Here is a 16583-nt window from a genome sequence, read left to right as displayed (position 1 = left end):
TGATGTTACCTGATCCGGACCTGTCTGCTTCAACCACAGCCGACTGTGACTTACACTGAGCTGGAATATGTGACTGGCTGGACTCTTCTGATATAAAGAGGCTTTTGTTCAAAGGAGGCAGTCATCCAGAAAGCTGCCCTAATCTGTATCCCCATACATTACGTTTTTCTATTAATTCGGCGACGTGCAGAGGTGAGGGAAAGTTGAACCGGCAGTGATGTCAGCGCAGGGTGAAACAAAAGACAGATCATTAAGATCAGGGGGGCTGGAAACGTCCTGTCTACCTGCTGAGGTTATACATCACAATCTGCGCAATGCTCAGTCCTCCATGTGCGGGCTCAAATCTTCAAACATTTAATAACACAGCCAAATAAGAACAATCAACAACAGCAGGTTTTAATGAGGTGAATAGAAAGCACAATTAAAAATGCATTATTTATTGTTTAATTACATGTAAGGTGATTAAAATAGGAGTGTAATATTTTAGGTGCAACATTATCGAAATTGAAGACAACACGTGCGGAAAAGCAGTATCATTTAACATGTGTTTCAGTTACGCTGCAAACTTAAATTTCAAGGCGAGGTACATATTATGAAAGTGTATCTGAATTGGTTTCTTTGATTTTGGAGACTTCATCTCATGTGCACAACTTCAATAACATTTTGCTCCCAAATAATGTTACGTTTTTAAAAGTTAACACGACTTCAATTATAACCCCGTGAAACAAAGTTCTGTCTATCTAATTATTTCGAACAAATAAAATAAAATAAAAAATGCAATAGCCTTTTTTGGCAGGTAAATTTCAGACGACTCCTTTTGGCTGAAAATAACAAGTGCGCAAATAATACGTTGACAGCAGCTATGAGCTTATAAGTGGAAAATGATTAATGAGAAATGGTAGCATATGAACTTTGTCTTGAAAAGGTGAATATAATTCCAGCTATAACAGACACAGTGCGGCCATTAATTACATTTTTGACATTTGACCCAGTAACTGGTTTCGTGCGCATATACATTTCTTTCGCACAAATGCAATAATTTCCGCTGAAGCATATTGTCCTATTTTGCTGTAGCTCTACACATTTCTTTATCACACAAGTAAATTGCAAATTACAACTATTGCTCTGCGTTTTTCATCAGCCACAACTTCGAATTTGTAGAAGAAAGACGCTTTAATTATTTCCCTTGGTGATCTGATTAACTCAGCAATGCACGGTGAGTGTGATGATTCATTTCTCTATATTCCAAGACGACGGAGGGCTTGAACAGATTTGAGGGTAATAATTTGGAACGTCACTACAGCACACTCCCAGGTCCGAGTGGCCGCTCTTGGATAAAAACTGTCCAGGAGACGTTTTGGAGACGGCGCACTCCTCTTGGCACGGACCAAACGCCGCGGCGCACGGTATTTGATGGGAGTAAAAGTAGCTGGCTTGACCCGAAATCATGTTAAAAGAGCAGGGATCCGACAGAGGCAGCGTGCAGGCGGGGATGGACGTGGAGAAGGCGGTGCAGGCCGTGCCAATCTGATGGCCGCGCGACTGCGCGCAGCTGACTCCGATGTAAGACATCTCCTGGTGCGTCTGCATGAACCGCTCGGTGTCCGCGGCGCTTGCACTGAGCCGTGCCCGCTGTGAAACCACCGAAGTGGCGTGGTTGGAAATGCGGGGGTGAGCGCTCAGGTATGTCCCTGCGCTCAGGTGTGTGCGTCCAGGCGTCTGGAGAGGTAGAAATGGCGGCACCGGCCAGTAAAACGAACTGGCTGCGGCCAAAGTAACACTTGCTGCGGCGCCAGGGGACATCAATCGACCTCCTCCCCTTTTTAGACCCAGTTTGGCTCTGGAGCCAGGTGCAGCTCTGCGCCTGAGTTTCCCCGATGTCCCACCTATGAAGACGTCCTCACTGCACGGGTCCAACATCCAGTAATTACCTTTGCCAGGGTCATCATAGTGGCGCGGGACTTTCACAAAGCACTTGTTCAGACTCAGATTGTGCCTGATTGAATTTTGCCACCCCTGTCTGTTCTGTCGGTAGTACGGAAAGTTCCCCATGATAAACTCGTAGATGCCGTTGAGTGTGAGCCGTCGCTGCGGGCTTTGGCGGATGGCCATCATGATGAGCGCGTTGTAACTGAACGGAGGTTTCTCGGGTTTAACACTTTCTTCAATCCTTCCACTTTTCTTTTCGTCTTCCTTGTTTCCATCTCGACTCTCAGCCAATTTGATGTCCATTTTAGTGCCCTGTTTGAAGTTTTCACAGTTCTTCTCATTGACAAAGTTTTCTTCTGCACTATTTCTTCCAGTGTGCGCCGGGCGCGTTTTCTGAGAATGAGATGGAGCCTCCCGATCTCCCATCGCTCCTTCTCTCCTCCACAACAGGCTGCTGATGCTGAACGAAGACTTGTGAAACAGTCGGTTAGAAGTTTTCAAGTCCTCCATCTCCGCCTGGATGGTGAAAGTCACTCCTGCGACTCTCAGTGCTGTCCGGAGATGGCGAGAGAGCGTGTCGCTGCACCCACCGAGCAATGAGGTGCTGAATGAAAGTGGTGTGGCGCCAAAGACCGCTGACTAGACACAGTGACAACAAATGCGCATGATCACGGCGGCACAGGTCGATTTGCCAGTAACGCGCAGCGCATAAACTTCCAAGTGAACCATATCGTGCGTAAATTACGCACGTTCCACTAATCTTGGTTTTTCTCCTATTAAAGTATCCTAAATTATTTTCAGCAAAGCCAAAATGTTATTACAAATGGATTCAAACAAACAAACGAACAAACAAACAAACAAACAAACAAACAAACAAACAAACAAACAAACAAACAAACAAACAAACAAACAAACACTTTTCAATATTCAAAGACGTTTTATTTATAGCCTTTCTATAACAGTGATATGTTGAAGCAAAAACGCGAGAAGAAATCAACATTTCGTTCTTTAGACTAAACGCACATGCTGCCGTGTCACGAGACGTCTGAACCCGGGATGGAATGAGTGTGCTGTCAATCTGTGTGACTGATCTGTGAACTTTCAGGTGCAATTATGACACTTCCGTGACTCATGAAACTCAATCCTCCTACACACGCCGTTCCTTCGGGGCCACCATAATCCCTTAATTACTTTTTTTTTCTCTGTCTGCGTAAACTTAATCGACATTCTAATTAGACCAGATTGAACCAGGGCCTAAATGATCCCTAAACAACTGAGGGCAAGGGGATCCATGGTGTACGCCAGCAATTTCAAAAAGCTTCAGTGGCGTATTTAAATGATTAGATGCTTTGCTGACCAGACAAGGAGACAGGCCTTGACCCAGTATCACAACACAGAGGAAGGAAAAGGCCCCACACCGATCATAAAGGGCTACAGGCCCAATGATCTTTTGCAGCAATGTGATACCATTTATATGTATGGAAATACTTAGATTTCAGGAAAAAAAAGAAAGAAAATAAATAATTCTTTGTAACTTTGTGTGCTCTCAATCTGACTAAAATCGTCAGACACTGTAAATGAGCAACTCTATTCATATTTACACACAATATATGCATAATTAAAATAATTTCTACAAAAATAATCTTAACACGATTTGGATAGGAAGTCACAAAATTACAAAATTATTTTTGCTGTTTTCATTCATGGTTCATTTAACAGCCAACCAACATCTACATGGTGTTGCTTAATGATACGGCACTCTTGTTTTTTCCACAATGAGAAAAGTGCCATGTGGGGCAACACTTTTTAAAAGGGCCACTACAAATCTTTATTTATCATTATTTCAAATGATATAAGATCCTTCTAGATTTTTGTCAACTTTATTAGTTACCTGGAGGCTTGAAGCAGCAGATTTTTCTTGAGTCATGTTACAGTATTTTTTAAAGTCTGATAACAAAATGGACAATTGATAAAAGAAAACATCTGAAGTATTCTAATTTTATGAGAAGAAAATATGAGTATACTGAGGATTTTTGACAATTCCAAGAATAATGTTGTCAATAGGTTATAATAAACAGAATGGACAGTATTATCATTGATAATGCTTCATAGCTTTATTTATTAATTTTTTTTATTTTTATTTTTTAAAGTTTTTAAGACTGGGGAGAGATTGATTTTTCCTTTTACTCTTTGGGAAGATAATAAAAGCGAATAAATGGAGGGGAAACTATGTAGTATAGCTATCAAGACTGGACAAAAATAGCACAGCTTATAGGTCAAAAACAATAAAAACATTTTGAAAACTGGCATTCAACATAGAATTACTACTCGGCAGGTGGGGGAACGATGTAGTCCAAGTTTGCACACTTCTAACTAACTCTGTTTTGTGAACTCCTGATACTTTTTTTTGGAACTGTGAAACCGCAGCTTAGAAATCAACTGTCAGACAAGACAACCAGAAAAATCTGTTACACCTCCACACCTTTTCTTCATTTGATCCACAATCCCTGAGCTGCACAAGTGAGCACTTGTTGGAATATTTTGGTGCATTGTTGTCTCAGTAGTACCTCCTTGGAATTTTTCTTCCTGCTTCTTCCTGCTTGCCTGTCTTGTGTTAATTAATGACGCCCTTAATGACACCCTCTTTCACGAGCAGTTTATGATTTTAAGAGTACAACATTGAGCCCAAGCCGGTCCTGGGATGAACAACGGCCAAATAAAACAGTCAGAACATTTCAGGAAAATGTTTTTTTATTTTATTTATTAATTTCAGATGATGCTGATGCGGTGATAAAAGATTGAACAGATTACAATAGTTGCAATCTTTCTTTGCACAATAAATAACTAAAATGTGTTCATGAATGAATTACACACCTGAGTAATATTGCACTTGTATGGCACCATAAAGAAACACAAATTATAAAACAATGCATTCAAATCAAAATTTAAATGTAAATGCATTTGCATTAATCTGTATCAGTTTAGTTGTTAAACATAGAGACGGATGTGGCCATTGTTTTGATTCTACCCCCATGTGATGGCTCCCTCTGCTGGAGGAGTTAGTGCACCCTGACAGATCTGTGACATTACCCCCAAATAACTTCCAATAACAAGCAGTCTCTGCTCAATTTATGGAAATACAATAGCAACAGGTGAATTAGTGTTTAACCTCTCGAGTAACTTTTACAAACATTTAGATTAGATTTGTGACACGATCCTAAATTAAATCAATGATTATATTTACTAATTGTTTATTCAACATGCAAAACTAGGAAGGACGTTGAATCAGCTACATTTTCTCTCTGTTGACGTGCTGCAGGCTTTAACACGTGTTCCTCAGCTGTGGTAGTGCAGCGTAAAGGTTGTTCCCTGGACACTCTGTCTGTCCAAGGTCTTTATGTCCTTTCAGGACATACTCTTCCTCCAGAAAGTTCTGGCTCACTGCAAACTGAAGCAGGTTTTTCACAGAGCTTATTGCCTTTGGGCAGAGATCATCATCTGGAAACCAAACAGACAGAATCATCACTACCTGCAATACGACACCTCTCAAATATAAATCTTTGAATTCATAAAATAGATAAATATTAACCCCACAAAAAAACAGATACCATATGTGGAGGCTTTTCATTTCCTAAGGGCTACTTAGACTTGACATGCTCGGATTGTTGTAAGGAGATAAAAAGGAGTTCTTACCGTTATAATTCCCCATGAAAGCAATCCCAAGGGAATTATCATTGTGGCCTTTAGCATGTGCCCCGACCACACCCCAGCCGCGACCCTCAAACAGCGTGCCGTCACCTCCGACCAGAAAGCTGACCAAAACAGAAAACTCGTTTGAATAACATCACATTAAAAAAGGAGAGAAGGAAAACATTTTTTGGTGGGCTGAATATGTTCACTTTGTTCCTGTAAAAACACAGGAAATATGACATTTTTCTTGTTTCATGCAACAATTTCTTTTAACATTTTGAACTTGTAAGGCAGGTACTCACTTGTATCCGATATCGTCAAAGGATCTGCTTTTCATATGGTATGACTGAATGCTGACAAGCTGCCCCATGCACTCTTGCAGGCTCTGGCATTTGGCCACAGCAGTGTGGTGTATGACAACTGTCTGTGCAGGACCTTTTAAAGTTGTCCTCTTTACCGGCTTAGCTGCACCCCAGTCCGCCCTTGAAACAATACTCACTGAAAAGAGGATTAAAAAGCACATTCAGTGTTACAGGTTGACCTGTGCCATACCTGAAAATGTAATTCTGGAGTTGTGTGCATTCATACCTGATGGAGCCGCAGCCATTGTTGAACTTCTGAGTGTCAACGGAGTGTGCTGCTCCCTTATCAATGCCTGCTTCAGAGAGGGCGTGCCTTTGGGAAGTACACCTTCCTTGTTCTCTGCTGTCACACGTTAAAATCTTTTTTTTTTTTTTCTTATCAACACTGATGTTTTTTCCAACTGGTTGACTGGCTGAAATGTCACATTTCCACAGTTACCCAACTGGTACATACAAAACCATGTGGAAGATACAAGTCTGAAAAAAAGAGGAAGTGTGCAATAGTACAATTACCAAATGTTGTACACAAAAAAATAAATAAATAAAGCAGCAGCTTTATTCACACACATCAAGCATTACGTTATTTGTACACGAGACAGGAATTCAATTATTTCATTACTTCCCAAAGATATTGGTGGAATTACTTTTCTAGACACTGCAACAACAAAAAAAAGATGTAAATAGTCCTGTCCCCTTCTGTGTGGATTTTGGACGTTTTCTCTCAGGGTTTATTCTCACAGTCCAGAAACATGCATTCAGGACTATTTCTCTTGAATTGGACCACAAAGTGTGAATGCAAGGTTTTGTCATGCTGTGATTTCCCTCCCCGTCCTGACTGTACATTTCAATCTATGTTGGGATCAGATCCAGCCAGGCTTGTGTTAATACCACTATTACATTATGTCGTGTTAATGTGATACATTAGCGAAGCTGTCAGTGGGCGGATGATGCTCTACAATCTAAGATCTTGAAAGAAACACATTTATCGACTAATGACAATCAAGCTGAGCTAACCTGCCAACATGCAGAAGAGAGAGAAACTGTTCGATTGGTTTAACATTATCGTAACACATTATAATGAGGAAAAACCATGTGGACTGAGTCAACTTGGTTCTTCAAATTCAGGTCATGGGAAAATTTGAAAAGACGTCAGTGTTACCCGTTCTGCAACTTTGCGTGGCACATATGGTTGACCCAAAATGGGGAAATTAGTTAAGGAGTGGCAATGAGCTGCATATGGATTACTGTGGTGAAAACTGAAGGGATGAAGTGACTCATTCATATTGTTAAAAACCTGATTTACTTGTTTGAAGGTTTCTTAAGATGCCGTTCAAAGGATTATGTAGCTTTGTGATTCATGCAGAAGATTCATTAAGGGCTCTATCCGAACAAGCCTTCATAACAGTTGTCACCAACGTTTATGAGGCTCAAAACTACTTCAAGAGTACTGAGTAATGTGCAGTTCTGCTCGTCGCAAACGTCCTGAAAATTAATAAATGCATTATTAACCTATAATGACAATAATTACACTGCATGCGAAGGGGCTCAGGCAGTCAACAAATTTGAACCCAAGTTCAAACATGCAACATGTCTCAACATTCATACATCAGTAAATACGTGTCTTTTTATCTTATGAATTCATTTCTTCATAGTTTTGACTGAATTAGCACCATTTTGAAAATGTTGCTCAAAATCCCGACGGTTACATTTTTGTACAAATGATCCCATTGGTGACATTTTTGTACAAATGATCCCATTGGTGACATTTTTCATGGAATTTGATGACTTGTACTTGTTTTTAGTGATGACTATGTCTTTATGGTCCTTATGGACTAACAAGCTTGAGATACCTCTGCATTGTACTGTGAGAGTGGAAGAATAAACTCTAAATAAGACGGCAGGTGGGATTTAAAATCACAGCAAATCTGCTCTGCTCAACAACACTGTCCCACTTCAGAAAAGTTTGAAGAGCTGATGCGGTTCAGGGAACGGGTGAACGAATCGACTTTTTGCTGAAACTCATGGCAACAATTCTTGTTGCTGTGGGGATTTGCGGAGTCATCAGGTGAAGTTGGAGAGGGCTGTTGGAGTTTTCACTTGGATTGTGTCACATTTGTACATTAAGTTGTTGAAAAGAACAATCCTAATTTGAATCCCAAGGCAAAGTGAATTCTTCTTTACTCGTCAGATTTTTCTCCAGGACGATTTTTTAAGAGCTGCATTCACTTGCTACCATAATAAACCCAGACACACCTCAGTATATTGTATTTCTGTCAGGTTAACACCAGCAGGTCAGTCAATAATTGACTTAGATTTGTTTGGCAGTACACCCAGATCAGGACAGTAAAACCACTTGCAGGAAACGGGTGTGGCTGTGTAACACTAACCAGGCAGGTTTTTAAAAAATCAAATACACACACAAAATGGAGATTTGTGTTTGATTGATTTGTTTATTACTGAAAAATTGCTTAATCTAATTTTTTTTTTTTTTTTGGGATCTCGCTGTTTGTGTGTGCATGTGCAAGTTGACAGATCTGCCTTCAGCACCAGGAGGCAGGGCAGTCAGCGCTTACCTAAACCACTCCTGCATACAAAACCTCCCCAGAGCAAGACGACCTCACAGCCCCACATGACAGAGACCACCGCAAATCCCACCCAGAGGAGGAACCAGCAGAACGTGGAGGAAGAAGCTATAATATCATGAACGAGTTCAAAACTTTGTCACGTACTTCAAAACTCAAAACATGTAAACTGAGGAATTTCAAGCATTTTTGAAAATTTTAAATTATGGAATCCAGTTGAACAAAAACAAGAATAACATGTGATTCCATTATAAGAATATTTGTATTTATTGCAGTTTGTGTTTTTCCATACAAGTCAAAATTTGTAATTGTTTTTTTTTTTTAATTATATCAGCGTAATAGTGGATTTGTTCTGGATGAATGTTACTATTATCGGTTGATCGCTGAGAAAAATTCACCCCAGATCAGAGCGTACTTGCCCCACACTTCACCAGGTTCATTATGAAATGTTTGGATGGTTTTCCTCCACCTTTGAAGTCACACCGAAACAAACGGCATCCAAAACATCTAGTCGAGGTGATAAAACAGAGGACACATTAGGAAAAAGGCAGATGTTTTTAATACAACACAATTGAAACTGACAACTGCTATAAAAAAAAGCTATTACAGTTATCATGTAAAAATCAGGAAAACACGACTGAAGAAGCCAGACGTGCTGCTTAGTCACAAACCTGATGTATTCTTATGATTCACACTCCTCCCTATTATGAGTTTGTGCTGGTACTTGTCTGACATGGAAGGAATAAAACTCCCTCTAATTGAGTTCTGCATGTTTTTTTCTTATTTCTTGGGAATACACACGCTACAATTGGAAATGCTTGACATCTCCATGACTGTCTGGCTTTATTCTGTCCACCGGTGTCCACAATGAGGGGCCGTACACACATAGTAGAGTCGCATAGCATCCTGTGAGGGACAGAACAGAGCTTTTGAGAAAATATAGACAAAAATAAAGCTGGTTCCATCTGATTCTACAATCTAAACACAAGAGATTCGCTACAAGTTACACTGGTTTATAATATTACGTAATCTATCAAATGTTGTCTGGGTCAAACGTGAGATGTGGGAACAGTCAATATAGCAATTCTGTACAATCCAAAAGAAATCTTTGAAATGAGCATATTAAAAATCTTCCTTGTTTATTGTGGCCTCTGGGTAAAAAAAACCCCAACAATGACTCATCTGACAAAATGCTGTAATAGCCTTGTATATTTTAATTTAAATCTTTAGCATTTAAATCTTAATATAAAAAGATGGCTGCTTTATGAATATAGCTCTAAAATGTTAAACTGTACACTGTAGTTAATAATAAGTAATGCTTCTTACCTCAGCATTCATACTGTGGGACTGAAAGAACACTGCCTCCTTGTGTCCACACCTGAAAAGAAAACTAAGTCAATCAAAGGGGAAAAAAAAACAAAAAAAAAACACGAAGTTATTAATACAGAGGTCGGATGCAAGTGATGAAACTCACTTGGGACAGGGGTGGTCCTCTGTTCTTGGCAGTGTTGGGTCCTGAGATACGTCTGCGATGATTTGTGTCAGTTCACTGGAAAATAGCGAAAGAATGAGATGGTTGATGACACGGCAGTAGTTTTTATTAAATAATTAAACAGAGTAGGAGATATGTCCCTTACAGGATTTCCACACAATATGCGTCAATACACTCAATGTTCACTTCAGGCTGTCACATATTAAAGCAGAAAAATCTGATCATCCAATTCAATAAAAACATTTCTTGTTCTTGTGAGAGACACTGCAGTTACTTACTCAACCTCATGGGTGATTTTGTTGACATAGATACAGCTGTTATCTGCCTCTTGTTGGTAGTCACAATTTCGGCACTGTAGGGGGAGATATATAGTTCAACATACCTACAATTAAAATGTCTATCATATCCAAGATTCTATAAAACACCCACATGGAACAGACCTGACAATGGGCACAAGAGCACAGTGATCCGAGCAGATGAAGAAGCTTTTGCAGGATTGTTTATAGGTAAAGACCTTTAAATTTAAAGGTTGCAGTCTATGAAAGGTGCTTAAATAACAGTGAATATGTATGTGAACAGTGATGTATACTCAGGTTGTACAATATTCGGATACCATGCAATGTTTTAAGTAAATTCCATGAAAAGTAAATAATGGAGAAACGAAGTGAAATAATCTCTGTTGTCAACACAACCTCGGGCAGTAGGACTTTGTTGTTGCACAGTCCACGGAAAATAACTAATGGACAGTTCAGACAGTCTCTTGATATATGTTATGTTGATAAATTTGCATTTTATTGAGTGGCTCTAGTGTCTATTGATCCTGGAAGAGCAGCCATTCACTAAACAACAAAAATAAACTGGGATGTTACAGCAATAAAGTTGCAGCGGACGTAAACGACAATCATCCCTAATTGAATGTCTTAAAATCAATTATGAAAATCCCAATGACTGGTACGATCGTCTTCACCATTTACTGTTGGAAAGCCTTTACATTCTGTAGGTTATAATCATCTTTATAAACATTAGACATCTCATTAACTCGCACACACGCCGGACGCTTACCGCGTAAAGCAGGATGCGGTTCTCCTTGTCCTCTTTAGGGTATAACATGTTATTACTGGAAGGAAAAGAGAAGTTTTTATTGAGATTGTGCTCTGATGACAGTATTTGCTTCAGTGTGACTTAAGTGTCAGCGAGTACCTATTAGCACGTTGCTAACGTGCGAGGCTAACTTTTCCAGTCGCTACACGACCGCAAACTCACCATTCTTGACAAAACCGGATCCCAACAAACCCTGGCTCGTAGGTTCCACTGTCTAAATCCATGTTATTGGCTATTTACTGACTATTAAAGCAAAAGTTTGAACAGACGTCTCTCCACCACTGCCTCCTCAGGGGATGTAGCTGGTTTGAAAACAGAGCGTGAGCGCATGCGTTACTATTCTGTTTTCAAGAGAGCGCCTCCTAAAGGTTTGGAGGTCAACAAACAAAAAAAATAATCAAAAATGGGCACATTTTGAAATTTTATTTAATTAATCAGACATTAGTCTACCTTTTAAGTTCACGTTCATTTAAGATCACATGTCATATCATCTGACAGGCATGTAAATTGATGTAACTAAATGGTATCTATCTCACTTCGTCTTCTTATGCATGTCTTCATCATGTTTCATGATATTTGACAAAAGCAGTTTTTCAATGAACTGTGACGTTTATTCTGAGACATTAAAGCACATTAAGGTGTGCACATCTTTTTTAACTTAACTACAGCTGTGTCTCTCATCCATTTTCTGTACTTGCTTACACATTTTTACCTGGAGTCAGATCATTTTGAGAGACATTATTCAGCCGGGACAGTTTGCCAATCCATCAGAAAGTTGACATGTCACACATGTCTTTCGATTAAAGGAGGCCGAAGGACCCACACAAGTATGGAGACTTAATCCACTGAATCTTACGACACAAGATGTTAACCACTGGATCAATGTTCCGGATTCAGTGGTTTTATTTTATTGACATATTCTCCAAGAAAATTATTCCAAATTACAGTTATTTAAATCAACTTAGTAAAAAGATTCAGAAGACATTCCCAAACAATCATTTAGCACTGATTGAGTAATAAAAAATTATGTAAGAACATTGCGATATAGATGTCCTCAGTCCAGTGAGCTCCAATTAAAACACTATCTTTATCTACACATTTTCCCCCAGCAGTAAGAGTATACATAGTTTTCATATTATAGAATACATAATGTTGAAGTATTCTCAATTTTGCTTGCAGTTATTGCCTGTATTGCTTCAGTATTTCTCCCAGTTTTGTACTGGTCACAAATGAATCAAAGACACTTTAAAAGTGAAATCCAAGAACAAAGACAATCAAAATCAAAAATAAAAAATGTGCATACAGAACAAAGATGAACAATTATTGCATCTACTAGACATGCATGATTAAATTGTCATGCATGGCAAGTTGGAAAAGCTGAAAATCAATTAAAAAGTACATATAAAATTACAGATCCGACAAAAGTGCATAAATCACATAAAATGGTTTACAAACATATGCAGCAGTCACTCTGGATTATCACTAAATATCAGGCTCCCAGTGTGTGCAAAGAAAGGCCTCCATGTTGGATTGAATTGGGTAAGTGACCCGTTTATTGCGCACCTAATTGTCTCCAGTTTAATAAACTTAAGTGTGTCTTTTCTTCAGGATGAATGGGAGGGAGGCACGTCTCACTTCCACATCAGCAGAATTGCATTTTGTGCTATAATGACAAAAGCTACATACTCTGCCTCGATCTATTGGGAGCGGTAATACATGCTGAGATCGAGGCAAACATTTCTGACTGCTTTAGTCTTTGAATGGCTGGGATATTTGAATGGCAGTGACACTGTGCTATTTGAGAAGTTGTGTCTGAGATTGTTGCAATATGCTACGGAAAAAAGACTTTGAATTGAGATGCATCCTTGGTGATGATTAAAAAACCCTGATTTTGCCGCCACCAGTGTTTAAAAAGGTTTACATTGTTTTTAATCCACAAGAATCGGCTTCTTCATATATGGATCTAATGTGTGCCAGTATTACAGGCATACAACTTCAAACATTTAAAAATAAAACTTCCTTGTCGACTGAATCACTTCAGTGTTTAATATGTCTTTTCACTTTATGTATTAAAGAATGCAGGGAGACACTATTGACTGTTAACATGTTCTTCTGGATTGCAGTCGCCCGTGTGTCATATGTTGCATTATGCTGTTTTCTGCGAACAGTTTTAGCCTCTCAGAAAAGGTTCATTTCCTTCCTGAGGCATCTTGCCACGAACAGGCTGTATCAGGCATCTTGACATTGAGGAAGTCAGCAGTCAAGAAGACCAAGATTAGATGACAATAGACACGGTGTTCAAACTGAAGATACAGAAACATGAAGAAAAACACACAAGGGGACATTTCGACGATGTTGTTTTCAACCTAAACGAAAGCCTGTAAAAACAGTGTCATTATCTTTTGTCGCAAATATGCCATTCCTGCCCGGCCCCCACACTTTCACCCACACCGTGTCATTTCTAGACAGTTTGATCAAACTACCTGTACTGGCCACTTGGCTCAGCTTCTCAGGCAGCGTGGTGTGATACAGCGACACCACTTTCTTTTCATTCTTGTAAATCATACACTGGCCACGGCCGTACACTGACACGTGCACGGTGAATTGGTAGAAGCCATCCAAGGGGCAGGTGAAGATGCCCGTGTCGGGGTTGTAGCCTCTTCCCTCATTAACCAGTACAGTGCAAAACTTCAGGACTCCAGTGTCACAGGGATAGCTGTCCTCCACTTTCAGCTTGGCTGTAAAAGCTACAACTCCTGGCAGATCAAATAATATTCAGAGCTGTGTCACAAAAAGCAGCACAATTGTACCTTTCCAACAAAAACACGTTTAATTTAATAACCATATAGAATTTACTTCTTTTTTTAATTCAAAGTTGGGTGTATTGTAATAACATTAGTTTTTATTTTTACCTGATGGAGACGAAGAGGACCTATCTCCACATCCAGGGGCATAAGCCATGCTGAAACTGAAGGTGTTAAAAACAACAGGTTTCTGCGTTTAGATGAATTTAACATAGCGTCTGTGAGCAATGCATCCCGTGTCCAAGAAAGAAGTGAAATATATCAAGCAAATATACAATAAGAAATAAAAAAAACTGGAGCAAAATAGTAGGTTTAGTCCATCTGAATCAACTGGTTTTCTTGTACGTTGCACACATGAATGACTTCACTGTGTGAGGGTTTAACTTGTTTACTTGAATTCTACAAAACACGTATAATGACAAAAACCTTGAGACTTGTGCTTCTGGCCTACTGACAAAACCAATACAGGAAGTGTTTTTACTGGTTCAAATAATGCTTCACATTAAATAGAACAGTTTGTCTATGATATTATAGACCTTGTGTAACTTTATTAATAAATAAAGTTATATTAATATATCAATATTTAATTAAAATAAAAGTAACAACATAGGGTCTGCAACTTCTCATGGCAATCAGCTTAGCTTAGCTGCTATTACACACAACTTCATAATAAACATACACACAGTGGGGATACCCCCCCCCCCCCCCAAAGTACCCCTATTCTAATGTTATCCAAAGTGTACAAGCTCACCTGCAAAACACATCAAATTACACACGAACCTTCAGCTGTGTACTTCTGTCCCGCTCACAAAATCAATACAGGAAGTAGTCATTTTCTTTGTCTTTGTTTTTGGAAGTAGTCTCTTTTAAACTACTGAGTTGTCTATCCTAGGGAGAAACTCCCCCTTGTGGCGGGAAAAAGCCATGACACCTTCTGTGCCATAAGAAAACTGTACGCAGGTCTAGACTAAAGTAACCATTTGAGCAATTCAACTAAATCAACAGCACAAAAGACTTGAACATGAACATTTAAACACTTTTAACTTAGTATATTCTTAACCTAATATAATACTACAATGAAATAACATGAAACAAAACACTGAAACAAACCCAAAATATTAGGGGCGGCTTTTCCTTTGCCTACACTCTCTCCTCAAAAATCTAATCTCATAGAGGTTCGACATTATGAACACATCAGTGCACATTTACTGTCCATTTCAGTAAATCATATGACACGAACTTCATCTGTATCAATTTAGGACTGTATTGTTCATTGGCACCTGGTCCTCTTGACGCACCCAGATGCCTCTCTTTAACCTCAATCGCCCTGAATAAGAAGTTCTGTGGGGACTTGTTACTGTCCTGGGTGATATTTATCAACCGATGATAGAGATCTGTAGAGCTATCCTCTTTGTAATGCCCCTTTAAGATGGTGCAAAGCTGGAGAAGGGTGAGATCTGTTTTGAGCTCCAACATATCATGGAGACTTAGGCCTGGGCTAGTGACTTTGACAACAGCTCAATCTGATAGATTAGATTGGATTGAGACAGTTTGTCTCTCTGACCCTTTTCCCCCAATTTGGACATTGATTTTAGATTCCTTGCATATAGTTACTTCAGGTGCCTGAATCACTTCTTAATTTCTTCAGCACATGTTATTAAGCCGACCAGAAACACACGTGCCACCTCGCCATCTTCAATTTCTATGACGGAATCAACTTCTTTACTTATTGTTCCCGTCAGCGTGTGCTTTTTTGTCACTTGTTCAGTCGAGAGTTTAGCTTGCAAAAACACTACTTGTAGCTGCTCAAACATTAACTGCAGTAGGATCTCACTCAGCTTGTCATGCAGTCACTCCAGCTCCATCTCTGTGTCAAGTCCAAAATCTCCACCGACGCTGCCACCAATTTTTGTTACACACATGAATAATGACTTCAGGGTTTAAGTTTCTCACTTGAATTCTGCAAAACATATATAATGACACATAAAACCCTCAGACTTGTGCCTCTGTCTTGTTAAAAAACAAACAAACAACAAAAACCAATACAGGAAGTAGTGTTTTTACTGGCTCAATACTCCTCCTTGTGGCGAGAATATGGAGGTGGCTTTTCCTTAGCCCACATGAATGTCACATACAGCCATGGCAATGGTGTTTGTGTTCAATAGAACTGTAATGTCTTAACAATAGATATCTCTGTTAAATCAACTGTTGCACAAGGTACCAGCTATACGTGTACTTATTCTGCTTTATCCAGGTCAGGCTCACAAGGTGCTGGAATCAAACCAAGTTAAGCTCACTAAGTTAAGAAAATCAACCGACATACAGGAAAAACATGCAAACAACACACAGACAGATCCAAACCGGCAACCTCCCCACTACTGCGCCACCATGTGGCCACCTATAAATATCTTCAAATGTAATATCTAAAAGTACAATTCCATTTCCTCATTGTCATTAAATACCTCTGGAATGCTCATTTAGAGTGGACTGGCTGCATATCGATGCCTCCAGTAGTGAGTCTTATATTACCAGGGTTTCATTCATAGAAAATTCATTCAGGCTCTGCAGGAGATGAACACCCTTCACACTTCACCCGCTCCTTCTCTACCTTGTTCCATATATA

The 16583-nt window shown here is 39.4% G+C and overlaps 3 protein-coding genes and 1 long non-coding RNA gene across 5 annotated transcripts; all 4 read right to left on the bottom strand.

Annotated features, from left to right (window-relative positions):
• Positions 1-381: 381 nt before the first annotated feature.
• Positions 382-2449, bottom strand: foxg1c (forkhead box G1c). The gene has a single exon (XM_080460193.1). It carries the CDS (start codon positions 2437-2439, stop codon positions 1231-1233), a length of 1209 nt encoding a protein of 402 aa, XP_080316319.1. The 5' UTR covers positions 2440-2449; the 3' UTR covers positions 382-1230.
• A 2127-nt stretch (positions 2450-4576) lies between these two features.
• Positions 4577-6275, bottom strand: pglyrp5 (peptidoglycan recognition protein 5). The gene is made up of 4 exons (XM_080459884.1): positions 6208-6275; positions 5922-6117; positions 5623-5741; positions 4577-5427 (listed from the first exon to the last, which is right to left on the bottom strand). The coding sequence occupies exons 1-4, from the start codon at positions 6224-6226 to the stop codon at positions 5252-5254; spliced, it is 510 nt and encodes a 169-aa protein (XP_080316010.1). The 5' UTR covers positions 6227-6275; the 3' UTR covers positions 4577-5251.
• Positions 6276-8808: 2533 nt separating this feature from the next.
• polr2i (RNA polymerase II subunit I) lies at positions 8809-11471 on the bottom strand. The gene is made up of 6 exons (XM_080460267.1): positions 11319-11471; positions 11118-11172; positions 10334-10407; positions 10038-10112; positions 9890-9941; positions 8809-9469 (listed from the first exon to the last, which is right to left on the bottom strand). Exons 1-6 carry the CDS (start codon positions 11378-11380, stop codon positions 9407-9409), a joined length of 381 nt encoding a protein of 126 aa, XP_080316393.1. The 5' UTR covers positions 11381-11471; the 3' UTR covers positions 8809-9406.
• Positions 11472-11564: 93 nt separating this feature from the next.
• On the bottom strand, positions 11565-14860 carry LOC308107821. 2 transcript variants are annotated; one of them, XR_013935242.1, is made up of 3 exons: positions 14741-14860; positions 14069-14124; positions 11565-13912 (listed from the first exon to the last, which is right to left on the bottom strand). It is a non-coding gene; the product is annotated as an uncharacterized lncRNA (long non-coding RNA). The 2 variants fall into 2 exon arrangements; XR_013935243.1 differs by having other exon boundaries at positions 11988-13912; positions 14712-14791.
• Between the last annotated feature and the right edge of the window lie 1723 nt (positions 14861-16583).

The sequence above is a fragment of the Lipophrys pholis genome, assembly GCF_963383615.2.
Source record: "Lipophrys pholis genome assembly, chromosome: 3".
Classification (NCBI taxonomy): Eukaryota; Metazoa; Chordata; class Actinopteri; order Blenniiformes; family Blenniidae; genus Lipophrys; species Lipophrys pholis.
Note: the sequence above shows the minus strand (reverse complement) of the source record. Positions and strands in the feature narration are given on the sequence as shown.

Bases quoted from the DNA above. Each gene is read 5' to 3' on its own strand.
- foxg1c (XM_080460193.1), bottom strand. From the start codon at position 2,439: ATGGAGGACTTGAAAACTTCTAACCGACTGTTTCACAAGTCTTCGTTC.
- pglyrp5 (XM_080459884.1), bottom strand. The intron at 5,742-5,921 runs GTGAGTACCTGC...TGTTTTGGTCAG, and splicing joins TTTGACGATATCGGATACAA to CTTTCTGGTCGGAGGTGACG. The intron at 5,428-5,622 runs GTAAGAACTCCT...TTTGGTTTCCAG, and splicing joins TTTCATGGGGAATTATAACG to ATGATGATCTCTGCCCAAAG.
- polr2i (XM_080460267.1), bottom strand. From the start codon at position 11,380: ATGGATTTAGACAGTGGAACCTACGAGCCAGGGTTTGTTGGGATCCGG. The intron at 11,173-11,318 runs GTGAGTTTGCGG...TTTTCCTTCCAG, and splicing joins ATCCGGTTTTGTCAAGAATG to TAATAACATGTTATACCCTA. The intron at 10,113-10,333 runs GTAAGTAACTGC...GCTATTTTCCAG, and splicing joins AAAATCACCCATGAGGTTGA to TGAACTGACACAAATCATCG.